The sequence below is a fragment of the Trichosurus vulpecula genome, chromosome 6, assembly GCF_011100635.1.
Source record: "Trichosurus vulpecula isolate mTriVul1 chromosome 6, mTriVul1.pri, whole genome shotgun sequence".
NCBI classification, from domain to species: domain Eukaryota; kingdom Metazoa; phylum Chordata; class Mammalia; order Diprotodontia; family Phalangeridae; genus Trichosurus; species Trichosurus vulpecula.
Genome location: NC_050578.1, coordinates 211,254,462 through 211,282,382, shown reverse-complemented (window position 1 = coordinate 211,282,382; position 27,921 = coordinate 211,254,462). Strand labels below are relative to the sequence as shown.

Genomic DNA, 27,921 nt, shown 5'->3' with positions numbered 1-27,921 from the left:
AATACATGTTTTTAAAAAAGAGGTCAGTGCCTTAGCTCTGTTAATTCTTTTCTATTTAACCTGAATGTTGCTTTTTTGTACATAAGTGTTTGCTTGTTGTCTCCATTAGGTTGTGAGCTTCTAGAGCAAAGGAACTGTCTTTTGCTTCTTTGTGTATCTCCAGTGCTTAGCAAAGTAACACAGAGGAGGCACTAAATAAATGCTTATTGACTGACTGATTCACTGAAAAAGCCCACGTGGTCTTAGGCTGCATTAAAAGAAACAAAATGGAGTCTCTGGAGAGGTGACTGTCTCCTAGCCTGGGTGCATCACATCTGAAGTTATCCCAAGTTGGGGTAACTACATTCAGCAAGGATATTGACAAACTAAAATGTGTCTAAAAGAAGGTGGCCAGGGGTAAGTGGCAACCACACTGGTATACCCAGGATGGCTGCTAGTGCAGGTTCTTTTATCTGCTTTACTAAGGAAAGATAGCTGTTTTAGGGGTCAACAATCTTTCTTTTTTAATCACATAAAATACAAACAGGAAATACAGAGAAGAGAAATAAAGACCAACAGACAGGGCTCTACTGCCTGAATCAAAGCTTTACATGCACCACTGAATCGAGAGAGCCTTTGCCTCTGAGGAGTTGAGGAACTTTGAACATATGGCCACTCAGAGTCTCGACCAGGGAATCACAACATGTTTCTCATAAGCGAGACCCCCAAAGCAAAAGCTCACCTCTCAGAAAATATATTCTTTCAGCTAATAGGCTCAGTGCCCAATTAGAAATTAACATAAGGTGTATAAGCTTTCCTACAAGCAAGCAAGCTTCCCTTAATGAGCTCCACATGAGGCCTATTAATGGGCAGGGAAGAGCTTACATTCCCCCCCCCCCCCTCCTTAAAGTAAGCCAGAGAAGCCAGAAATTGATGAGAGAGAACATTCCATGCATGGTGGACAACTAGTGAAAACAGCGGGAGTCAGGGGAGATGGAGTAACTTGTTCTAGGAACACCAAGTGTGCCGATGTCACTGGATCAGAGAATATGTAGAGTGGGAGGGGGGCAGTAAGGTAGGTAATGATGGAGGAAATAAGTAACTGCCTCATATCTGTGCCTCTGGCATCACTTCCTCTCTTTGGTAACTATTGTAACATTGATTATCTTCCAAGTAGCCTGGTCATTATCTTGGTGCCATCACTCTCAGGGCGTCTCTTTCCCAATCACACCAACACTTCGTGTTAGAGGCAGAATTTCAGCCCTAGTCTTCCTGGCTCTGAGGCCAGCTCTGTTTCTATCATGCCACAGATATCTCTTTAATACTATGTAGTCTCTAAAATTCCCACATTCCTCATGTCTTTGGGTTAAGGCACCATATGCACCCATCAAATATTAAAACTGTCAGAGGATTTAGAACTGAAGTGGACCTTAGAAATTCTCTAGTCTAATCCACTCATTTTACACACTTCAAAACTTAAGCCTAAGGAAGACAAGTGACTTGTTCAGGTCATTCGGTCAGAGCAAAGATTTGAATCCACATCTTCTAACTCCAAACCCAGTGCTCTTTTATTGGTCATGGACAGTTTACCATGAATTTATTCATCAGGTTGGTTTGTTGGTCACCTCATAGAGTGGTATTTATGGGGTGCTTTTAAAGTTTGCAAAGTGCTTCATATAAGACACAGACTTAGGGAAGTTTGGAAAATAGGAAAGCAAGACAGAGCAGGGAACAGGTCATGAAGGGTCCTGAGCAGATAGCACTGTCCAGGGGCAGCATAACTATATGAGTTACTTGCACTTATAGGTGCTCAGTAAATACATACTATTAAATGACTGATGGGGGTGGTTCCCAAATGGGAGCTAGGAGAGAAAGAAAAATGGAAGGCTACCAAAGACCAACTCTACCAACCTCACAATTCTCTCTAGCGCTGACCTGAGATGCAAATGTATTGGGAAGACATCAGGAGGAGAAAAATAGCATATGACACAGAGAAACCATTTTAGTCAACCTTGTTTGGGGTACACCAAAGGAAATGAAGACAAACTGGCCTTGACATTCTTTGGTCAGGGTGAATGGCGTCCATACCCTTTGCTACAGGGCCCATGCTGAGGGAACAGAGCTACACAATTTACCACCTACTATTTCCTGTTTTTTTTTTTATACTTTTCCAAACTCTGCTCCCAGAAGGCTCACTGCTAAATCCCACACACTGATTCCTGATTCACAAGATTCCTGTAGACTTCTTTTCTTGCTTGCCATTTTTTCAGGCTCTCAACTAATACAGACAGAAATCTTTAATCCAAATTATTTTTCTCTCTTGCTTTTGCTTTCCTTTCTTATAGCCAATCACCAAGAGAAACAATCAATCAACAAGCATACATTGAGGAGAACATTAACTAGCAATGTTTATTCTTGGGGCAAGGTGGGGTGGGCACAAGGTTCAAGAGACTAGACCTCATCTGGGATGTAGCTGGTAGGATAGGGATGAGAAAATATGTCCTGGGATGTTTCTGTGCTGCTAAAAGATAGGCCGTTACTAAAAAGATAGAAGTCAAGAAAGAATCTCGGGGTATGGTCACCTTGGGATGTTTGAGTCATTTTGAAAAGCACAGTGGATTGGCAGGTGCAAAAGAGAAATTTACGTGGCACTATAGCAGAAGACTTAGTAGGTCCACATGAGAAGGTACTTCCCCTACTTCTCTGAAGAGATAGGAGCCTATGTGTGTCAATTCTGCATATAATGTCAGACCTTTTCAATATTTTGGTTAGTTGTGATTACTAGTTTTCTTTTTCTCTTTTATTAAAATAGATGTAAAAACAAGATAAAGGTGATGTAAAAACAGGATAAAGAGAATCATAGCAAATTGGACCTGTGGGAGAGAGCAGTAGGAGGAAAACCAAGTGAGGGGATAGAGAGGAGAGGGGGAGAATCAACAGCAGTGTGAAAAGGTACAGTCCCTGCCCTCAGGGAGAAAATAATCTACTGGGCAGGGGGAGTAGAATATGTCATGTACACAGAAAAGTATTATTCAAAGTAGAAGGTCATAAGAGGAAAGGAGAGCCCCAATGTGCTCTAGAAAATTCAAGAAGAGAAAGAACACTTTTAGCAGAGAGAATCTCAGAAGGCTTCTTGGTTCAGGAAGGACAAAAATATTTGTGGCTTTTCATAATGATGGCAGCCCTCAGGTAGCCAAATTTATCTTCCCCTCCACTGTAACTTTTAGTTCTCCCAAGGGACACCAATTGCTAAAATGGAATATTCAGAGTTGGAACTAATGCTGGGACAGGAGGTTGAAGGAACTGAAGAGAGCGCATTTTCTAATCCTGAAGCTGAAGTTTAAAATACTTTGGCCACATAATGAGAAGACAGGTCTCATTGGAAAAGACCCTGATGTTGGGAAAGATTGAAGGCAAAAGGAGAAAAGGACAGCAAAGGATGAAATGGATAGACAGTGTCATGGAAACAACAAACATGAGCTTGGACAAGTGATAGTGGAGGATAGAAGGGCCTGGCATGCTGTGGTCCATGGGATCACAATGAATCAAACACTACTGAACAACTCAACAATAACAACAATATTTTCTAATCACTTTCTCTCATTCTCATAACACAAACCCAGACACTTCTTAGGAGGAAAGAAAGAGGGAGCTGTTCTCTTCATATGTGTTATCTGGGACATGATAGAGATGAGTTCTTTATACTTAACATGTAGGAAAGGAATTACATTTATTCTACTTAACCCCAGAAGGCAAAAGTAGGAGTAATTTGGGGGGCAGGGCAGGAATAGGGGGGAGTTTCAGAGATACAGATTTCAAACTATTCCCAAGTATTAGAGTTCTCTCAGAGAGGAATGGGGGTTCTTATCAAGGGACCCCTTCCAGCAAAGTCTGAACGATGACTTGCAGGACACATCAGGGACACTGGAGGTGGTGTTGCTGCTCAGGTAGACTAGATGCCCCGTGAGGCCCCCCGCTAGCTCTGAGAACCTGAGAGGGTATCTAGAGCTCTTTCATGTTCATGGGTCTTTCTATAAGGCCAGCTTGGGCCACTGGCATATTTTAATTAAAAAATTAAAATTGTTGTTGCATGTTCATACAGAGCAAATAGAAAGGTTTAAGTATTTCCCAAATCACAAAAATGGCACTGCATAAATGGATTGAATGAATTTTTAGAACTGAAAGGATCTTGGAAATTTATTATCTGCCTTCCAGGCAAAGTGAAGCACAGGCTTTCCATCCTACACATCTCTCACTTTTCCTTCATGCCTTGGCTCACACAATTCTCCATGAATGGCTGCCCTTCCCGCCTCTAGAAATTCTAACTATGCTTCAAATCTCAGCCCAAATGCCACTTTCTTCAGGAAGCTTTCCCTATTCTTTTCCATTGGAAATGATCCCTCCTTCCTAAAGGCCTCAGAGGACTTAATTTGGACCACTCTTATACATTCTTGTGCACTTATACTTGAAGGGTTACAAAACATTTTTCTCACAACCTTACAAAGTTGACAGTAAAAGAATTATGGCCCCTAATCTGTAGAAAAGGAAACTAAATTTCTGGGAGGGTAACTGACTCATCCAAGGAAGTTTCACATAAACAATAACTAAGTCCCACAGGTGGGATTTGAACTAAGGCCTCCTGACTTCAAGTTTGTCTCAACTTCTTTTCAATAGTTTAAAAACTACCTTCTATTTTGCATTTTAGCCACTAGTATATGTGTTTTATTCCCTATGTGAGACTTTAAGTTATCTCCTTTGAAGGCAGGAGAGAGGCTTGATTTCCCTCTCCTCCAGTGATATTTAAGAAGTATATGTTAAATAGTTGAACAGAATTGAACAGCCAAGGACTATCAATCTATAAAGGAAGGATCTATGTTTCACTTATAGAAACAATCCAGATTCACAAAAACTAGAAATTATATGATGATTATTTGTTGTATAAAAGTATGCTTCTGCTATGTGCCATGACTTAGGGATGGTCATTTTCCCAAGGGTAATACTAGCAGGAACAGGGAATTGTCTAGCTGAAACTTATTTAAGGAAACCTAACCTTAGGAGTCTCCATCTAACAACTCACGCTTGCCCAATGAATACGTTTTAATCTTGAACCTTCCTTGTTCTCCTGCTCTTTCAAACTTCTGGATGACTCTAGGCTAAAATATTCTTTTACCTCCTCAAGTGATGTTGGTCTGCTGGCACTGACTCACACTTGGGCGCTGGAGTCAGAGGCCCTCAGCTAGAATACGATCTTTGGGATGGACTAGTTACACTAGCTTGGGCAAGCCCAAGCCACTGTGACTCTCTGGGTGTTAATTTCCTCTTCTCTCTAAAATGGAGGGGTTGGTGGTATCTTAGTCCCCTTCTAGTCCTGATCCTCTTGATCCAGAGTGTTCTCCCTAGATCCAGTTCAATTTAGGTGAGTATCCCATATCTTTTTCATAATTGAAGTCTGACTCTAGACAACTTAATACTTCTGATCTCTCACCAAATGGACAATCTGAGGCCATGGACTTTCTTTTTTACATAATATGCGCAGTGTCAGCCTGCTCCATGGGGAAATTTCAACTCCAACATGGCAGTAACCTTGATCTCTATGGGAGGCAAGGATGGAAAATATATTACATCTTCACTTCACAAGATTTACCACGACCTGTTTTATTTTTTCAATTATGAAAAACACTTAGTCATTTTGTACAAGAAGACAAGAATAAAAGGAAAAAATAAAGAAAGTGAAAAATCATATGCTTCAGTTTGTATTCAATTGGTTCTTTCCCTGGAGGCAGATAACATGCTTCATCATTAGTCCTTTGGGATCATCTTGGATTATGGTATTGCTGAGAATAGCTAAGTCATTCACAATTCTTTATTAGACAACATTTCTGTTACTGTGTACAATGTTCTCCTGGTTCTGTTCAATCTGTTGGGTTTTTTTAAGCACTCAAGCTCTATTATCCATTTAAGTTAGGATCATATTTACAAGTATTTTTACATAACATTTTAAGAACATATCTAATGAAAAATGGCTTCAAACTTTCTTTATATTGTTTGCTAAAAGAAATTGTCATCAAGTACCTGCTGCTAGGAAGGTATAGCCTTTGGAAGATATAAACATTGTTCTGGGAGAAATAGTTGTTTTTTCATCTTCTTTCCCTGAAGAAAATATACAATTGGGAAGTGTATGAGTAACTAAATCACAGCAATCTTTGATAGGTATACAATTATGCTAACATTATTCTACACTGAACATAGAGTCTAGTTTTCTGCCTGTAAGTGCTCTGGAGTATGGATATCCTTTATACGGCATGCTGAGGTAACAGACAGAACTCATCTGGAAGCCTGGCTCTGGAGTCCTTCCCGTCCTCAGCCAGTAGTGACATGGAGCTACTTGTGAGGCCTTAGATTCCCTGTGCCTCAGTTTCCACTTGTTTTTTGCAGAGAATGTGAACTCTGGCCTTTAAAGTCCTTCCCAACCTAGTATCAGCTGACCTTTCCAAGCTCATTGTCCAACGCTGTCCTTCTCACATTGTGCACTCCAGTCAAACTGGCTGATCTGCTGTACCTCATACTGGATCCTCTTTCTCCCCTCCCCATTGTTTTGCGCAGGCTGCCCCCTCCTCACAAACACTTTGTAGAATCCTCCAGCTCAGTTTCCATCCCACCTCCTACACAAAACCAATCATGATTTCCCCAGTTGCTAGGCATCTTCTACCAGAAATCATTTTGTATTTTTTTTCAGTACACTTTGCATTTTCTTGTGTATGTACATGTTATTTCCCCTGAATGTCATGTAAACTACTTGAAGACACGGATTCTTTAACTTTCTCTTTATATCCTTCATGCCTGTTATGTAATACTTACATAGTAGGTACTTAATAAGTATCAAGCATAGTAACTTAGTAGCTCTTTAAAAAAATCATTGTTAAATGGCTTGAATCTACAAAAATTATTGAACTATATATCTTTAAGACCTTTTTCAATTCTAAATCTTATGATGCCCATATCAATTCTCCAAAGTAACCTGACTATTCAAATTTCCAATCCATATGAAATTTCTCAGGGAACAATTATTTTTGTATCCCCATTGCCTAGGTACCAAAGTGCTTTGCATAGAGTAGGTGCTTAATATATTTTTCTTGAATTAAATTAGCTAACTGAAAACAGTCTATCAAAAGTGAACAAAATAATCTCTCAATCATTACAGGTATAGAATCAGTGTCTAAGAACTAGTTACTTCAGAAAAGCTGAGAATAAATGAATGTCAGAGATGGAAGGACCTTGGAGATGATCTACTCCAACTCCTTTGTTGTAAAGATTCTATGATTTACCATAGCCAGCTATGGCCCCCATGAGGCTCTAGGAGTTTCAATAAGCTCTGAAGACTATATATATACATATATGTGTATATATATAATTTGTAAAATATATATCATATATTTTGGGAATATATGTGTCACGTGTGTGTATCAACGCGCGCGCGCACACACACACACACACTAAGGCACAAACAAAGGGAAAGAAACATTTGCTTGTATTAGGACCAACAAATGAAAGCAACTCATTCATTTATATTAGGACCAACATCGATGTCCTTTGAAAGCTACCAAAATGATTTCAAGTTACTATTTCCTCATTCATTCAATAAGCATTCATTAATTGCCTCATTGGGGGAGATACAAAGCTTAGATAAGATACAACTTTGCTCTCATGTAATTTAAATTTTAGTAGAAGGATATCATATTAATTAATTCAAGAATATTCACTGTGTGTTTGCTGCTCCCCCCTCCCTGCCCCCCATGCTTTGCCATCTTCAAAGCTGTAATTTTTCTCCTTTTCCCTCCTCTCCTCTCTTCTCTGCTCCCCTCTCTTCCTGTTTCCTCACTTTTCCTTTCTTCTCCTCTCCTCTCTCTTTCTCTCTCCATCTCTGCCTTTTGGGACTCATAGTTCCCTACAAGGTTCAGCTCTCACGGAGCTTACAGGAATAAGTAATAATAATAATACGTTGAGGAATAAGTTCAAAACAGAGATAACTATACCACTCAAAATTATTTGATAACTATATCAGAAAAGCACAAAACAAAGTACTACCTAGGTCTGATCCTAGGCAAGTCACTTAACATCTCTGAGCCTCAGTTCACCCATTAGTAAAATGGGAATAATAATAGCACCTACCTCACAGGACTATTATAATAACAAATGAGTAAGATATACAAAAGGCTTGGTTAAAATTGAAAAGCTACATAAATTGTTATTATTATACATGGCAGGTCAACTTCTTAAAAACTTTGACTAGAGAGAAAAATTCCTATGTTTCGAAACATAGAGACTGCTGAACTTCTGTTTCACTTGTGTATGATATAATTAATACTGGAAGGAAATATAAGTTTCTATTAGACATTTTCCCTTAGTGCCACTTAAGACCTTTCTGAAGTAAAGCTCTTTAACCCTTATAGAATAATCAATTTTTCAGGGGGGAGAGTGTTCTAAGTTGGTAGCCAGCCTTGACTCTACATCCAACTTTCTGTGCGCTAGATCTCATTGCCAAAATAAACTACTTTCTGTCCTTTAAACATTCCTTATGCTTTTCTGTCTCTGTTCCCTCTCGTTGGAATGTCCTCCCTCCCTTCAATAGTTCATTTGCTGAATTCCTAACCACCCTTTAAAGCCGAACTCAAGTGCTGCCTTCTTCAGGAAGCCCTGCCTGAAGCACCCATTTAATAACGGCTGTTCCTCCCTCAGACCTTAAGGTCATGCATTACTTTGTACTACAGTTTTGTATCATAGATGCTTATTAGGTTGCAGGATCCATGAAGAAAGGTACCACTATCTAAACATCATATCCCATTTTCTCAGTAGGACACATTTGTAAGTGGTGGGTGTTGTGCAAAGATCTCTGGGCCAAGGGTCAGAGAACTTGAGTTCAAATCTGAGCTCTTCCACTTGCTGCCCCATGACTCTGGACAGGTTGCTGCTCCTCTCTAGACTTCAGTGTCCACATTTGTAAAATGGGGAGATAGGATTTGGTCTCTCTCTACGATTCCGTGAAAAGAAAGGTAGACCTGTTCAAATACAAATTAGGCTCCAAATGTTCCTCATAAACTCATTTCAAGTGATGAGGGCATATGTTCTATACTGGGGATATTTGTTTTTGCCACACCTGTGATTTTGTAGACCCCAGACTATGAAACTCCCTCTACGTGTGTAAATCACTCTTTCACAATTTATAGTCTCAGTTGTCTGGGGCACTGAGAGGTTAAGTAACCTGCTTAGGATTGCTCAGATGGTCTGGGATATGTTAATATGTTCTGGGGATAGAAAAAACGAAAGAAGACAGTTCCTGACCTCAGGGAATTTACAACCTAATAGCTGAGTTTATAATTCCATAGCAAATTTACTATTATCAATACCATAGTGGCATTGCTTCAAAAGGAAAAAGAAGGGTAGCTTTTTTCTGTAAAATTTCTAAAAATCTGTTTTCTGACTTTTAATGAGAGTTTACTCTGTTGTTCAGCCTTTCGTCTTTTTCTTTATTAGGAAGTTAGTGGGAGAGAGCAGGGGAGTTGGGACTGCTTGCTTTGTTTCACTGTCATTGCTTTCAGAATATGAGCTAACAAAGGGGAGGGACAAGATCTGTTTAATTTTTCTTTATATAGTACTTCAAACAGTTGATAAGCTATAATCTAGGATGATAATTTTTAAAAACCCAACAACATTAAATGCATTTTAACAATCCTAGTTATGCAAAAAGAATCATGGGACATTAGAGTTAGAAAGGACCTTAGATGTCACTTAGTTCAACTCAATCATTTTATGCATGAGGAAAATGACACCCAGAGAAGAAATGACTTCTCTAAGTACAAACAGCTAGTATGTGGCAGAGATAGGACTCCAATTCAGGTTTTCTTTCTCCAAATTCAATACTCTTTCTACCACACTAACCTGTTCCTAACACAGAATAGGAATTTTTTGAAAAATAAAGAGGTAAATATGGAAAAGCAATAGGCAACTTCTTTAGATTTTAGAAAAGGCTACTTTCATTTTAAGCAAAATAGAAGGGAATTTATTACCTTGTTCATGATGGTGTATAGTGATCTGGATTGGGTGCTTAGAGATCCCTTGGATATTCTGTCAATACATGATAGGGATAGAGATCAACATTCATTGATAATTCAATTCTTACATTAGTACTTATAAATGAAGGTATTTAAGTTATTTGTTATTCTTTATGAACATTTTAATTTATTTGAAATGAAATTTTTAATGCAATAATACATTATTAAGCAGATTCATATTTAATAAATGTGATTTAAAGTTGTACTTAAAATTGAAGCCTAAACTTGGTGGGTACACAGCAAAATTTAATCAGCATTTCACCTCATAATGCCCCCTTTTTTTAACCTTTGGAATCCTTGTAGTCATTAGTTCTGTTACTATCAGCAGCCCAAAGCATTAAAACATTTAACTTTTTAAAAAGCCTCATAGTGCATACTGAAAAGTAAAATTTTTCTGACTCTCTGGGGATGTTAATGCTTCTTTTGAAAAAAAAAAAAAAAACAAACCAAAAAACCCGAACAATAAAAAAGTCCTTGTTTGTCTTCCGGAACTCTACGTAGCTTTTTAGTAGCTAGTCAATGATAATAACAACGCCAACAATAATAGCTCCTGTTTCTGCAATGCGCTGTAACTCACTAACAGACCTCCTGGTGAGGGACACAGTATAAGCGCTATGACGCCCACAACAATCAGCCAATCAGCATGTGTCAGGTGCCTCGCTGTGTAGAGTCAGATGAACGAGACAGTCTTGGCCCTTAGGGAACCTCCATTCTAGGAGGGGAATGGACAAACACAATATGTGTACAGTGGATTTGGGGGAGGGGGCAAAGGACTCTGGAGGGACAACACAAGGGAAGTGAAAAAAAGGCCTCTGGAAGATGGCAGAAGTCCACAGAGCCTCGAAGAAAGCCAGGAGTTCCAAGAAGCAGCAAGGTAAGGCAGTGGATAGGGCTGGGTCTGGAGTCAGGAAGACCTGAGTTCAAATGCAACCTAAGACACTTACTAGCTGTTTGACCCTGGGCAAGTCACTTAACCTCTGTTTGCCTCAGTTTCCTTAACCGTGAATTGAGGATAATAATAGCACTCACCAAACAGGGTAGTGAGATAGTATTTGTAAAGTGCTTAGCACAGTGCCTGGCACATAGGAGGCACCCTGAGGCAAATAAGAAGTAAGAAGGTATGGACCAGGGGGATGGGATGCTTTGTACCTTCCACTCTAGTTCACTGGAGAGTAGTGTGTGAAAGGGCAGCTAGGTGATGAAGTGGATAGAACATCTGGCCTGGAGTCAGGAAGACCTAGTTCAAATGTGGCCTTGGACACTTAACTAGCTATGTGACCCTAGGCAAGTCACTCAACCCTTTTTGCCTCAGTTCTTCATCTGTAAAATGAGCTGGAGAAGGAAATGGCAAATGATTCCAGAATCTTTGCTAAGAAAACCCCAAATGGGATTATGGAGAGTCAGACACAACTGAAACAACCGAACAACAACAGTGTGTGAAGAGGTGTAGGGTGTGACCATCCTGGAAAGAAAGGCTCAGGCCCTACTGTGAAAAGTTTTAAATGTCTGTACATTGTCATAAAGGCGATGAGGTGCCTCTGCTTCTTGAGTCAGGGAGTCATGTGGTCAGATCATTTCAGGAATAAACGTATATTTGGTAAGTGTGTGGGGAACAAACTGAAGAGCAGAGAGACCAGAAAAAAGAAAAACCAGTTAGGAGGCCATTGTAACAGTCCAGGAGAGAAGAGGCTCGGACTAGGCTATCTGTGAGGTGAGCAGAGAAAAGCGGATGGACACGAGAGATGCTGAGGAGGTGGAGTCTATAAGGCTGAACCAGTGCCTGGATGTGGGGATGAGCGACAAGTCAAGGGTGAGTCTGAGACTGTGAACCTGAGTGCCTAGAAGAATGGCAGTCCTCTTCAGAGAAATTCAGAGGAGGCCATTGTAATAGTCCAGGAGAGAAGAGGCCCAGACAGGGCTATCAGTGAGGTGAGCAGAGAGAAGCAGACAGACACAAGAGATGCTGAGGAGGCAGAGTCCGTAAGACTGGACCAGTGCCTGGATGTGGGGATAAGTGACAAGTCAAGGGTGAGTCTGAGACTGTGAACCTGAGTGCCTAGAAGAACGGCAGTCCTCTTCAGAGAAATTCAGAGGAGGGGCGGATTTAGGGGGAAAGGTAATGGATCATGTTTTGAGGTAAGTTTTCTGAGACGCTCATGGAAATCTATGTGGCAATCTCAAGCAGGCCGCTGGAGAAGCAGAACCACTGACTCCTAATGAGATGCCCTTTCCATTTACCACACTACCTCACATTACCAAGACTGAAGATGAAACTTCCTTGGACTCCGCTGCTTCAGTGACACACTGCCCAGTGATGCGTAGAAGAGTATTGGTATTTAACTTACTGTGTGCATGAATGAATCTTCTCCGCTTAACACATAGAATCGTAGCATAACAGAATCTCACAGCTGGAAGGGACTTCAGTCCACTTCATACCTGAACAGAAGTTCCTTCTACGTTCCAACACAAGTGATCATCTGTGCCTGATGCTGACGTTCTTCACAATCTGGCTCAAGTGTATCTTTCTCGCTTTATCTCATGGTTTCCACCATCATTTACTCTACATTGTAACCAACCTAGATCATTCTCCATTCCATATTCTCCCTTTCATCACAGCCTTGCTTACACTGTCTTGGAAAGGACTCCAGCTCTCCATCTCTATTTCTATTGAATACATACCCTTCCTTTAAGGTTCAGCTTAGGTACTACCTCCTCCATGAAGCCTCCTCTAATTTTACTCCTTTCCCAGGTAAAAATAACTTCCCTCTCCTCAAATATCTAACATACTACTCAGATATCATCTTTGTATCTCACTCCTGTTTTTTTGAATCACAACTGTCTTACAGAATCACAGTAAGAGAAATTAATATTATACTATTATATTAATAACTAATTATTAATTTGTGATCCACTCTTTTCCTTCCATTTCTGTTAAAACTCAACTGCTGAAAAGGTCATTCTCTGAAATCTCAATGACTGAGTGAGGAAATGTGCTCCTAGCCCCTAAGTCTTGTTAACTAGGTGCGCAAGACCCCACCCCACTGGGAGACATAATTTCTGTTTAGTTAGGGTATAAACAGAATCCAATCTGGGTAAGCCTTTGCCTGGGGGAAGAGCCCCATGTCCTTGATCCTCTTCATTAGAGTTTAGGGCAACCCAGCTCTGGAAGGAGAAAACTAGCTGGAGATTTCTGGATGGAAATGACTTTTCCTGCCCAGATGCCTTGAAGCTGCTGAGTCTCATGATCAAGTCACATTCTCAGCAGGAGGAGCTACAGACTTTTAGCCCACCTTCTCATTAAATATCCACCAATCAGGGTTGAGTTTCGCTTGTCAGGGGAGTTCCCTTTCAGAAAGGTTTTAAGGCAATTCAGGATCTCTCGGGGTCTTTGGTTACCAAGAGAAAACAATGACCATCAATTTATTGATTAGTAGTTAGCCTAAATAATAAATTTGTCAACAGCATTGAAAGGGAACTTGATGCTATCTAGTCTAATTCATATCTGAATAGGAGTCCCCTCTAAAACATTCCTGACTAGTTGCCATGCCTAATGATCCAGACTCTGTTTAAGGGCCTACAATGTAAAGGGAGACCTCCCACCTCCTGAGACAATCTATTCTACTCTGTGAGAGCGGAGTGGGGAATTTTTTCTAAACATTGAGCCAAAATTAGTCTCCCTGAAACTTCCCTCAATTACTTCAGGTTTTGCTCTCTGGGGCCAAGTGTAGTAGGTATACATGAAGGAATTGAGGGGATTAAGACAGCAAGTGGTTAATTGTGGGAATCAAGTGAACTACATGGACTCCATCTTGTGACTCAATTCTGGAGCTAGCTTAGCTCCTTTTCTATTCAATTGTGGGTCTAGTCCAAATTCTGTCTTGTGAGAAAACTTTATTCAATTGTGTGGATTGGGAGAAAATCTTGTTGAACTCATCCCTGTGTGGCTGGGAAGCTGTACCACCCCTACCTGCTGCTCAGAGACCTTAGAGCCAAGGACCTAGGTTATGCTGACCAGAAACCTTGTCAGATCCAAAAACTGATGCAAGGAGTTTTCCCGCAATAGTACATCTCAAGCCCCCATGTCTTATCTAAAAACTGGCCCCATACTGATCAATCAGTTGTTGTTTCCATGTTCCTTTTATTGCTAACAAACACTTGGGGGGAGTGGGATACCTCTTTTTCTGAATTCAGGGAATTGTACCTGTTCACTATTTCCTTTTAACAAATTGGCCTAATTTTAATGAATTGTTTTTAATGTATAAAAGTCTGTCTCTCCCAGTATTTGGGGTCCAGGCCTAAGCTGAGGAGATCTGGAATCTGATTTGTTAAGACAACCGGTACACATTGCTTAATGAATATATATGCTCAGAGGATTGAAGCTTAGTTTCCTCAGTTACTTCATCTTTCACCTACCACAAATATGACAGGCTTTCAAAGACCTGAAGTCAAATCAAATCCTTTGCCAGCCAGCCTGTACCTTGTCTTCTCCTGTCCAGTCTAAACAAACATTCCCAGGTCATACAACTGATTTTCGGATACCCTGTTTTGTTTAATTTCCTTCACATCCTAGTCACCTTCCCCCAGATAGAATCCAAATCAATGTCCTCTCTAAAACATGGCTCCTAGAACTGAACAAAACAACACAGCAGTTGTGGCCTTCGTACATATCTTTCCTTCCACCGCTTTTTTGTCGACTCTTTTACATTAAAAAAAAAACCCTTTGAACTTAAAACATAAAAAAACCACATTTTTATATACATTGCAGAACAAAAAAATGGGATCGTATATGTAAGAAATGGAAGGAGAAGTTTTTTGTTTCCACAGAACTGAAGGTATACTTCCTCCTCCTCCTCCACCCTAGCTTCCTCCACCCTAGCTTTAGCATAAACCAGGCCTCAAGGTCAGTCAGGTGAAGGTTAGAGGCTTATACGCCTGCCTTTTGAAGAAGGCAGTCAGAAGAACCAGGTTGAACCCGTTCAAGCTTATCTAGGTTCTGGCCTTGGTCAAGAGTCCAGGCCTACTGATTTGCATATGTTAAGGAGGGAACTCAGGGGAGTAAGGAATGTAGATGTCCTAAACTCAGAAACGTCCAGGCCTACTGATTTGCATATGTTAAAAAGGGGAAAGTAGGGGAAGAAAAAGAATATCGTTTAATCCTAAATTAAGACAAGGAAAATCTAATTAACTTTACTTTTGTTTCTGTATCCTTATTATCCTACCTGTATAAACTGCATAACCTAGGAAAACTGTGTAAAAAAACAAAGATTGTAAACTAACCATAACTCTAGCAGGAGTGGAGAATGGTTACCCCTGCTCCTGCAGCTGTATCGGTGTGAGTGTTCCCATAAGCACTACACCCACTCTCAGGAGAAGTGTAATAAACGCCTTCCTCTGCCCACTCTGGTCCTGAGTTCTTTGGGTGAGAAGGGGGCATATCACATGGACCTCCCTAAGGTCAAGTGAAGGGAAGCAATGGGCAGTGGCAGCTTGTCCTGGGCTTACTCCTGGATCTAGCTTTGGGGTATCCTGTGATCCCCACTGTGGTGTTAAGAGGGCTACCACTCTGGGTTCCCTTGGGAAACCTTGTGGTCTGCACAGCCTTCTTAAGGGGACATCACTTGGGTCTTCCGGCCCTGTCTCAGGAGCCTTGTGATTTTACCGCCGTTCAAAGGGGCCATCACTTGGGTCCTCTTGGGGTCTGACCCTAGGAAGCCCTGTGATCCCCGCAGAATTAAGGGGGGCTACCACCTGGTCTTCCTCCGGGGAGTCCTGTGGTCCGCACGGCCTTCCTTAGGGGTCATCACGTGGTTCTTTCTCAGGGTCCAACCCTAGGAAGTCCTGTGATTTCCCCACAACCGTTCAAAGGGGCCATCACTTGGGTCCTCCTAGGGTCTGACCCAGGAGGCTCTGTGATCCCCGCAGAATTAAGAAGGAGTGTTGCCACTTGACCTCCCCCTGGGAGTCATGTGGTCTGCACAGCCTTCTTAGGGATAATCACGGGTTTCTTCTTCAGGACTTTGGCCCTGCCTAGGAAGTCCAGTGATCTCCAAAGCCACATGTTCTCACAATTTGGGGAAGGTTTCTCACAGTATATAAACGCAGACTCATTATTTCATACTGCTTTTTTTTAAAGTATATAATAAATTCCATTATTTTCAAAACTATCCCATTTGTCTTTGCTTCCCTCTGTTATTTTCTATGTATTTAAAAATGTTTCAATGACTTTTTTTTTGCACCAGGCTAAATGTATCCTTGGCCCTTCTCTGGTTGTGCTGGGAGGCTACAAATTTGTTTGCCTGTGCTGGCACTGCCTTTGCTGGTGTCCCCTTTTCTATTGTTCATGGGCTGCTAGCTGACATTTTGTGCAATTCTAGGATAGAAAAAATTGCCTACTATAGTTTCTCAATGGATTTCTTATTTGTTATTGAGTGTGGGACAAAGTTCAGTTTTTGCTGGTGTAGATATGGGGGAAATAAATGGGCAGTTGGCCTCCCTTAGGGCAGCCATCTTGGTTGGAAGTCCCTTTCTTCTATCAGTAAGCTCTTTGGGGGCAACGTCTGTGTTATATCTTTGTATTCTCAGGACAGTATGTTTTTCATGCAGTAGGTAGCAAATAAATAATAGTAGAATGAATCAATGAATAAATACAATAGGTACTCAATAAATATTTGATTGATGATCAGCAAGTAAAGAGAGAATTCAATTCACAGGAATGACATATTCTTTGAGGAACAAGAATAAAGAGTTCACAGCATCAAATTCTAGACCAGACTAAAGAAATAAAAAGCATTTAACTCAATTTTGATTAAACAAACATTTAAGTGCCTACTATGTTTAAATCACTATACTAGGTGCTGAGAATACAAAGACAAAAACAGGCTCATATTCTACTGAGGGAACAAAACTATATAAAGGAGCCTCTATTTCTGGTTGGTCCTGCCCACATAAAGCCAAAAAACTGAGGAGGGCTTTGGGACGGAGAAGGATATGACCAGACACAGGAGGTCAGAGAAAGGAGGAAGAGAGGAGGAAAGATGAGCAGGGAGGGCAGAGAGTAGTTTTCCTTTCTTGTCTGGCTTGTCTTTCTCTACACCTTTCCTTCACAAGTGGTGAGGTGGCCATGGCAAAAAACAGTCCGAGGTCTTTGTCAGCAACAGAACACTGAAAGAAAAAGCACCAGCTAAAGGAGTTTCAGCCTTCATTGGAGTCTTGCAAGTTCATGCCCTACACCCTTTTAAAAGGAGCTAAGGCCTAAATGTAGAGCTCCTGAGTCCTTCACCAAATGGCCAGCTCTCCTGGATAGTGTAAGTCAAGCATCAATTGAGAGCTCACAGGAGGCATCACGGTGATGATGTAGAAAACAGTGCTTGAGGTACATGGAGCAAGCAGGACCTGAGACAGGAGATAAGACCAGGACATGACAGGCCAGAAAAGTGATCCAAGAAGACAACTGATGTGGAAATAAATGGTGCCCTGTGGGTGAAGAGTTGCTTTTCCAATACTCTGTGAAGCCCCTAGTTTATTATGAAACCTGAAGGTGTCCTAAAGTCCTTTCCCCCTTATCTTGAACCTGTACCAAAAGAATTGCTTTTGTCTCACTTATCCTGTGTTCCCCAGGTCATTTACTTTTTAAACTTAAATCCTCAAACCATAAAGGATTTCCTTTGTCTCCCTCATCTTATGCTATAAAATCCTTTCTTGTCCTGTCTTTAATCTTTACCCCCCCCCCATAAAAACCTCTAAAACTATATCATCATCTATATCAACATAACACCTCCAAATATCAGGGCCTCATTTAGCTTTATTACTAAGGAGGCCTGTGATGCTTTTTTACTTAAAATAAAAAGCTGCATTGGCTAAAAGAGAAGGTCTAAGTGAATTCTTCCACACCTGGGCTCTCCCAAAACTCTGCCTTCAACAACAGTATGAGGAAGGAACACTGGATTTTACCTCAGATACTACTCGTGTGATCTTGGGTACCTTAATTAACCTGCCTAGGATCCAGTTTTCTCCTCTGTAAAACAGGGAGGGGGTTGTACTAGATAGCCTCTGAGATCCTTTTCAGTTCTTTAGACTCTCAGCTGATAATGCCATTTATTTAAGACCATACCTTGTAACAACAACAACAAAAAAAAAGTTTACACAAAACTGGCTGATGCTGTGGCCTTTTCTCACAGTAAATACAGCCTTTTCTGACAGTAAATACAGCCCTCTATGCATATGGTCCCCTACCCTTTCTATCCAACAATAATGAAGTGTTTGTTTCATCATTTGTTCCCTAAGAATGGTAGTTGAATTTAATGAGTTCAGCATTTCTCCTCATGCACTCTACCCTAACTAAACAAGACTACTTACCTTCCTTCACATATAATCTGTGCTTTTCTACTCTGTTTTTGGAATATTTTTCCTTACTTCTTCCTGTTGAATTCCTACTTGGGAATCACTCAATTAATTATTAAGCACTCACTATGTGCCAGGTGCTGGGTAAACAAAGACAAAAGTGAAAGAGTCCTGGCTTGGAGGAGTTTATAATTTGAGCCAGGGGAGATAATAAGGGAATCAATTCAAATGCCATGGTGCAATATAAAGAGCGCAGAATTCGGTACCAGAAGACCTAAGTTTGAATCCCCCCACTCTGCTGACTGCTATCCTATGATATCGGCCAAATCATTTAACCTCTCTGGGTTTGAGGGGTTTTTCCCTGTAAAATGAAAGGAAAGAACTTCAGCTCTAAATCCTATGATGTGATTATCTTCCCTGAAACTTTCTTTGATTTCCTCTGGAAGTAACAACCTTCCCTCTTGGACATAACATTTTGTTTTACATCTCTTTAATGAGTTGACTATGTATTATCTAATTTTATAATTAATCATGTATGTGTCTAATCTCTCAACTAGACAGTGAACTCTATGAAGGCAGGCACTGATCCCTATCTAAATGCCACAGATTTCCCAGGCCCTAGCACAGAGTTTGATGAATTAAATATAATGGTAGTTTACAAACCATTTATTTCCACATCCATTACTTTACTTGATCTTCATAAAAATCAAATTGAGTCTTAGAAAGAGGGTCTGATTCCCCTAAGATCACATTATAATTGGCAGAGCCATCATGTGAACATATTTCTTCTGTCTCTAAGTCAAATATTCTTTCTACTACACTGCCCTGCTTCTCCTTTCATACCACAGAGAAGATTATACAAATGTTTTTATTATGAACTTCATCTAAATGGCAACCATGTCAAGCCATGCCCTGTAGTTTGTTTTTTGTGATCTTTCTTGGCAGGGATACTGGAGTGATTTGCCATCTCCTTCTCCATCTCTTTTTATAGATATGGAAACTGAAGTAAACAAGGTGAAGTGACTTGCCCAGGGTCACACAGCTACTAAGTGTCTGAGTCTGGACTGTAACTCAGGAAGATAAGCCTTCCTGACTCCAGGCCCAGTAGTCTATCCACTGTACCACGTAGCTGTCCATAATTTTTTTTCCCTAGGTGTCAATATTTCTTTTTTTATATTTGTGTATTTGGTGGTGGCATTATTTTGAAAAATCAATAATTTAGAGGGCTCTTTCATTATGGCAACTTATAGACTAAAATCAATATTTAAATTGCTTTGATGAGAGAAGAAAAATAATAAACTGCTTTGATGTAATAAAAACTAAAATAATTATAAAAAAGATTTCATGACTTGTTTTGGTGAAATCCTATTTTTAAAGCCACCATGGAAAGATAAGATAATTGGCAAATCTCATCATCATACCAGCTCACTATCTCATCTTATTCTACAAGTTACTCAAATAAGATAGAAGAACGAAAAGATTTGCACAAAATCTATCAGTTGGCATGTAGCCAGAATCATCACTAAGAGGTGACTTTCCTTCCTTCTATACGAAAATTAAATACCAGAAACCTGAGGCTTAATGAAAAACATTGCCTCTGGTGGATAATAGTAACAGTTAGGATTTTTCTGGTGTGCTTCAGTTTACAAAGTACTTTCCTCACAATAGTCCTGGGGGTGGAGGGGAGTGAAATAGTTTCCATACTCACTTTATAGATGGGGAAACTGAGGCTCAAGAAAAGGGTTACATAGGTCACATAGCTGGAAAATCTAAGAACTTGGACTTGCCAACTCTTTTAACTTCAAGCTCACAACACTGCATTACATTTCATACTCTGAATTCCAGCGAAGGACAGTAATTTGAATTCTATACTTTTTATTGAAGGAAGAAGAAAAAGATCACCCCCAAAAAAATCTAGGCAGAAATGACATTTGCAGAATTTGTGTCTATGTTGCCAGAAATGTAACAGGATCCCTGATACCTATTCAAGCACTAAGGTAATAAATACATATCAGGTACTGGGGAGCCTTTACTTTATCCCACAGAAAATGAGTCATAAAGGACTCAAATGAGCCCCAAAACAAATGTAGAAAACACTTAAATGGACTCAAAGTAGCCCAAAATAAAAAAAAAATCAACACAATTTTCCTCCCTCTCTGGCGGATAGTACTTTTCTACCAGGGTCCTAGAGCCCTTTGGACTCAGGTCTATTCCATGGTTTGGACTCTAGTAAGAAGGGCATTGAACTTGGGGTTGCTAATGGACAACACTGACATTCTAATGAATTCCTCTCTCCCGAAGGGTCCGACACAGTCCTAAGACCTACACTGACTAATGACTGGTGAAAAGGAAAGTATGGATCTGTTTTTTCCATGCCATGATTTTAGCATTTTATTCCTCTTTAAGCTTCATTTGTGGAGGGCAAGAAGGACAGTGGTGGTCTTTCTCCAACAGGTGTGCTACACAGGAACACCTCTTTCTACTTAGACTTAAACTTTGGTTTACTCTTAAAGCCTTCCCCAAAGGTAGGGCTGCCAAAAAACCTCCCTTCTCTGGCTAGTTAGCCACATTCTTGGAATTATATTATCTATAAATACACACGCACACTCACACACACACACACACACACACACACACACACACACACACACCTTTTATCTGTGAGATTTGTGAGAGTTCTGGTACTTTGTCCATTAAACTCCCTTTAACCACATAGACAAGCACATTCAGCTTCCATGTTCTCCAAAACGCTTCACCACTGCCCTGGTTATCTCTCAGACTGGGAGAACACAATCTCAGGTCTCTGATTTCCAACATGTTCATAAAGCTATGGGGGAATGGATATATGTTGCTTCTGGATGCTTTTGCCCTAAGGCAGCCACTAACGGCCAGGGGTAGGAGACTTCTCTCCACCCCCACCTCCACTCCGGAAAGGGGGGAGGAAAAGTCCAAAGTTCACAAAAGTTGGCACTTCCAAGACTACTTGGTTAACCAAATCATCTTAGAGGCAGCCTCAATTACTGAAGCCCAATTCATTACAGGAGCTAAGATGTGGTTTCAAACCAACCTGTTTATCTAGAGGTAGGAGCTATCTTTTGTCCTTATAACAAGATGCCAATGAACATGTCTACGCCCTATTGGGAGAGTCAAAGACAATCCAAAGATTCCAAACAAATGCTTACCAACATGGAAACATACATAGTTGACTATGAAACTTTCTTGAGCAAGCCTTCATACAGATGGCAATATACATGTATCCCCACTAAGAGATTATAATCATTTTGAGGGCAAAGGTTATGCCATTTTTCATTGCTGTGATCCCAATGTCTCCACTAAAGTCCTAATTTAAAACCCTGTTGTGGCAAGCAGGTAACCTGGGGTTCCTGAAGCATCTGGTAATGAAATGTAAGCCCCAGCAGGTCCTACCAAGCTGGAAATGCTCCCAGTGTGGATCCTGCAACAGCCCATGTCACTAATACAAAGGCCAGCATAGCTAAGTTGAAAGAAGCTTCTCTAGTTGGCTTCAGAGGGATGAATTATTCAGCCAGAGTAACTATCAATGAGCATTTACGTGTGTGTGTGTGTGTGTGTGTGTGTGTGTGTGTGTGTGTGTGTTAGGGGGGTACCAGCTGTGACAGGAGAGGAAATATACATACCTACACAATCACAGATCCCTAAGGTAGAGAGGAATCATCACTGCCTAACAGCATTGCACAGAATAGGTGCACAGGTGCATTTGTGGGATTGAAGAGCATCTCTCCCTCAGGGACTAGAAGTGTTGTGGATATAGTGGTCATTCAATAAAGTAGGTAGTGAAACAATCACTGGGTTTGGAATCCAAGGACCAGCATTCACATTCTGACTTTTCTCCTCTACCTCTGTGATCTTGGGCAAGTCACCTAAACTTCTGGAGTCTTGCCATCATGAGTTTCCTATAAAATAAGGAGGTTGAACTAGATAACCTCTATGGTTCCTTCTAGCTATAATTTCTATGATTCTATATATGAATTAGTGAGCATGTGACTGGCTTCAAAGAATGAATGAGAATGTTGTTAAGGATTATAAACTTAGTCATACATGAAAAGGCCCCTACTTATCCCTCCTGGTGGTCTCTGCAAAGAGAGAAGAATGCAGAATGCTTGCATCCTTTTCTCACTGAAGAGGATGCTGGCCTTAGTGATGCCAGTTAGCAGCTTGCCAATTGCCTTTGGCACTGGAATCTAAATGACATTGATTTTACAATTTACTGTTATTGTAAAGTAATGTTTCTGACTTTGAGAAATTTGAGCTTGTCAGGCTGACTAAAGTGGGCCTGCTTTTCCTATCCAATAGAACATTTGATCAAAATTAAATCACATTTTAGCTGATAAAATGATTGTAAAGTACTTTGTAAATGGAAAATATTACATTAAAGTTCCATGATATAGAAATAAATCAATGCACGTTTTCTAAAATTATTTTCTACAAGATATATGACATTTTATCAGCTTAAAAAATAAGAGTTGCTCCTCTTTACATAATTTAGGTTATCCTAGTGGTGTGTTGCTAGTTTCTTCTCTTCTCTGAGACTTAGTTTCCTTGTCTGCAAAATAAGAGAACTGGCTTATCAGGGGTTCATAACTTGGGAGTCTACAGAGCCCTCAGGGGGCTATGGATAGATTGCAGAGGGCCAATGAACTTTTAAATACATATTTTGATAACTATTTAAATATAATTGGTGTCCTTTGTAATTCTATGTATTTTATTTTGTGTATTTAAAAACATTACTCTCGAAAGGGGTTCATATACTTTACTACTAAATGGGCTCAGGATGCAAACCAGGCTAAACCCCCTGGCTTATATGGTCTTTAAGACCTCTTGCAGCTCTAAAGTACTATGATTATATATTTATCAAATGACAGGGAAAAATGGGAGGACAATTCTAAAAATTATTGGTTAAGGTTATTAATCAATCACATGTGAAATAAAATAATTTGGAATAAAATAAAATATTGAATAGGTTAATAAATACCTATTAAATAATGATTTGTGTCTTAGGAGAATGGACAACAACTTTACAGTGGGATTTGGCAGTACTGCTGTGGGACAGTGAGATTTAGTTACAATATACGTAAAGGAAATGGATCAGGATATTCCCTGATCAAATTAAGTCATTTCCTAAACAATCAATCACCTAGACTTAATTAAACTCTTACAATATGCCAGGCACTGTGTAAAATAAACAGCCTAATAATATAATAGGAAGTGAGTCATTTTTAATCACTGATCAAATTTCAGAAGTTATCCTCAATCAACGTGATGAGATTATAGAATGGTGACCATTGCTGACCAGAGAGACAAAGGTGACTAATGCATTCTGCCTCTGATTCTTGAGCAGCATCCTAGTTGGAACACACAACCGGGTAAGGATGCTTACCTTAGCTGAAAGGTTCAGCTGATTCAGAAGCTGGAGTCAGCAGAGATTAAAGCTAGGCAGCAATTGGAGTGGAAACTAGAGACTAGCGGAGACTACAAACAAAGTCAGGAGGAGCAGTGTGGAGCACTGAAGACCTGAACTATCCCTCCTACACATATTGGTAACGCTTCCATACCTATAACCTTCCTTTAGAGTACCCTGGCCAATTGTTCAGTTGTTTGGTCATGTCTGACTCTTTGTGACCTTATTTTGTTTTTTTGTTTTGAAAAGATACTAGTGATTTGCCATTTCCTTCTCTGAAACTGAGGCAAGTTGGGTTAAGTGACTTACCCAGGATTTGAAAGTAGGTCTTCCTGATTCCAGGCTCTCTATCCACTCTGCCACTTGGCGACCCTGCCAACATGTATCCAAAGTGCAGCCCATCATAGGTATGACCACTATGTGTTTACTCTCCCTGGTGTTGCTGAGATGTTTATAGCTCCTTTCCTTTCCTTTCTTTCTTTTTTAATTATGGCATTTTAGCAAATATTTTTAATCTTTGACTTGGGCTAAACATATCCTTTGGCTGATAATTAAGAGTAAACACACTGGTGGGAGGTATAAACCATAGTTTTAGGAGTATAGGCCCACGAAGTACCTTGACCTTGGGGTAGGCATCCTCCAAGGGACCCAGCCTCTTAGCTGGGGTGCCCCTAGAGTACTATATTCTGAAATTATGTTGGTCTAGACATTAAACTCGATATCCTTGTATCCCTCTATTAAACCATGAATCTTCAATAGCTTTAACCTAAAACTGTACAAAAGAACAACATGATGCCCTGTTGTGATAAATAGTAGTAAGAGGGGGAAAAGAAATAAGGAAATGATGATATAAATCGACAAAATAAATTATACTGGGCATGGAACAAGTCATCATGAAATATGATAAATATTTCAGAGATATAAAAAGCAAAGTACTGCAAAATTAGGGAAATTCAGCTCAAATTTTGACAATTTCCAGGTAATTTTTCAGCTAACAGTAACCGGTATGTAAAAAATAGCATAAGAGACTTCATCAAGGCTATGTGTGATCAGAAAAGGAGGTGGACTGGTCATATAAGGAGAGTGAGGGATAAGAAATATTGACTTCTTTTTTGTTTTGTTTTTTGGCAGGGCAATTGGGTAACCAAGTGACTTGCCCAAGATCACACAGCTAGTACATGTGTCGAGTGTGTGAGGTCGCATTTGAACTCAGGTCCTCCTGACTCCAGGTCCTGTGCTCTATTCACTGCGCCACCTAGCTGCCCCGGGATAACAAATAAATAGCCTAAATACTGTAGCTATAAAACATTAAAAGCCTCTAGCATATTGGGTGAATTCTCTATGGAAAATTTATGGAAAGAACAAACAGTCATTAAAATAATCTGACAAAGATGATTAAAAAACCAGAAACAGTTAATGTTGGAGAGACCATTCAAAGAAAGGAATACTAATATACCATTGGTGATACTGTGAATTGGTTTAAATGTTTTGAATAACAATTTGGAATTATATAAGAAAAGTGACTAAATTATTTATCCCCCTTTGACCCAGCAGTCCCACAACTAGGCACATTCCTCACAAGGAGATAAAAGACAGAGCTATTGTAGCAAGCTGACTCAGGCTGGTCTCCTGGTAATTTAGGCCAAACTGGAATGAAATGAGACACTCATAATCCATCTAACAGTTAACAAAAAGAAGTTTACTTAGTTCAGGGAAGGAATGTGCATCCAGAATAAGGCATTGATTCAGGTGAGCACAATTTTTCAGGGCATGCTTGCTGATGGTCTATGGTCTGAAGCCTCAGTGAGGAACCTCAAGCCTTCCTGTCTAGGCTGTTTTGTACAAAGGTGACCAGAAGTTATGTCAGTGACCTGATCCTTAACCCTGTGAAGCCAATCAAATATTAAGACAATTTCAATATATTTTAAGGAAAAACTAGCCTAATTTTCAAGGGGGATTAGGAACAGGTTATTTTTCTCCATACCAATATACTGAAATATTCCTGGCATTCGGTGGCAGCAAAAAACAAAGTTGTTATACATTGATTGTGGAATGGCTGAACATACTATGATGTACGATTGTAATAGAATGTTGTTCTACAATAAATAAACATGACTATGAGACATTCAGGGAAATATGGGAAGCCTTGTATGAAGTGAGATAGAGCAAAGAGAACAAAACTGAGGAAATATTATTTACAAAGGCCACATAATGTGAAGGAAAACAGCAACGAGGGACATGCCTTTGTTGGAGAATACTAATGTTGAAATACACTTCCCTCCTCAGTAAAGTAGTGAGAAACTATGAATGAAGAATAGGTCATAAATTGTCACTACATCAGTTTGTTTCCTTTGCTTTTTTTTACAAGAGAATTGGGGCAAGGTATTGTTGGGAAGTGGCAATTATGTTACAAAAAAAATCATTAGTAAGATAAAATAGAAGGAGAGGAGAGTAAAGTGTAAGGAACTGGAAAAGTAAGGGAGGATAGATTAAGAAGGGCTTTGAATGCCAAACGGAGGATTTTATATTTGTTCCTGGAAGTGACAGGGAATCACTGGAATTTATTGAGTGGAGTGGTGACATGGTCAGACCTGCTCTTTGGGAAGATCATTTTGACAACTGAGTAGAAGATGGACTGAAGAAATTTGTGGCAGACGGACCAACCAGCAGGTTATTGTAATAGTCCAGATGTGAGGTGATGAGGGCCTGTCAGAGGAAAGCAGGGGGAATATACAAGAGATGTTGCAAAGGCAAAATCAATAGGCCTTGGTAACAGATTGGATAGGGGGGAGAGAGAGAAGGAGGAATTGAGTATGACCCATAGGTTGTGAGCCTGAGGAACTGGGATAATGGCATTGTCTTTAACAGAAATAGGGAAATTGGGGGTAGAAAGGGTTTAGGAAGAAAGATAATGTATTTAGACTCAGACATGTTGAATTTAAGATGTCTACTGCTTATACAGTTTCAGAGGTCTGAAAGACAGTTGAAAAGGCAGGCTTGGATGTTAGCAGAGATGTTGACAGGATAGGTAGATTTGAGAATTGTCAGTATAAATACAGTAATTAAATCCATGGGAGCTGATGAAATCAACAGTATAGAGGAAGAAGAGAAGAGGGCTCAGAGCTCTGTAGGACAACCACAATTGCTGGGTGTGATTTGGATGAAGATCCAGCAAAGGAAACTGAGGAGTAGGAGAACCAGGAGAGAGCAGTGTCCTGAATACCTAGAGAGTAGAGGTATCAAGGACAAAAGGGTGACTGTCAATGTCAAAGTCTTCAGAGAGGTTTAGGGGAATGAAGGTTGAGAAGAGGTCACTGGATTTGGCAGTTAAGAGATCATTGCTAACTTTGAAGAGAGCAGTTTTAGCAGAATGATGACGTCCAAAGCTGGATTGTAAGGGGTTGAGGAGAAAGTGGAGGTATCTATTGTAGATGGCCTTTTCAAGGAGTTTAGCCACAAAAGACAGAGGAGGTGTGGGATGATAGCAGGGATCGATAGATCAAGTAAGGATTTTTTTGAGGATAGGGGAGACATGGGCATGTTTGTAGGCAGTAGGGAAGCAGCTAATAGGGAGAGACTGAGTATAAGTGAGAGAGTGGGGATGACAGAGTAGGTACATCTGTTGGAGAAAATGAAATGGAATAGGATCACTTGTGCATGTGAAAAAATTGGTCTTGGCAAGGAGAAGGAATGCTTTTTCATAAAAGACAGAAATGATGGAGGAGATAGTGGCAGAAGGCATCTGGGTGATGTGAGATGGGGAGGAAGGTGAGAAAAAGGACCTTTCAGCAAATTTTTTCAGTAAAATATGAAGCAAGGCTCTCAACTAAGAGAGTGGGGGAGCTACAGAAAGTTTAAGGAGGGAAGATTTGCTGAGGTGAGTGAGTTCTGAGTTAATTAGGGAGGTGTAAAAGCATTGCCTTGCAGCAGTGAGGATCCAGCTGAGGTTATTTAACCTAAATTTGTAGTGGACCCAATCAGTAAAGTTTTGGCATTTTCTTCACCTTTGTTCAGTAGCACATGTGTATCAGCAGAGGAAGCAGATGATCTAAGACT

General features: G+C 40.1%; 1 protein-coding gene across 1 annotated transcript in view; it reads right to left on the bottom strand.

Moving 5' to 3' along the window:
• Nucleotides 1-27,921, bottom strand: part of POLN (DNA polymerase nu) — a 321,659-nt gene that overhangs the window by 125,848 nt on the left and 167,890 nt on the right. The window contains exons 14-15 of the mRNA XM_036765083.1: nt 10,044-10,101; nt 6,052-6,129 (exon numbers count right to left, since the gene is read on the bottom strand). Coding sequence (XP_036620978.1) covers nt 6,052-6,129; nt 10,044-10,101 — 136 coding nt within the window. The remainder of the gene's footprint in view (nt 1-6,051; nt 6,130-10,043; nt 10,102-27,921) is intronic.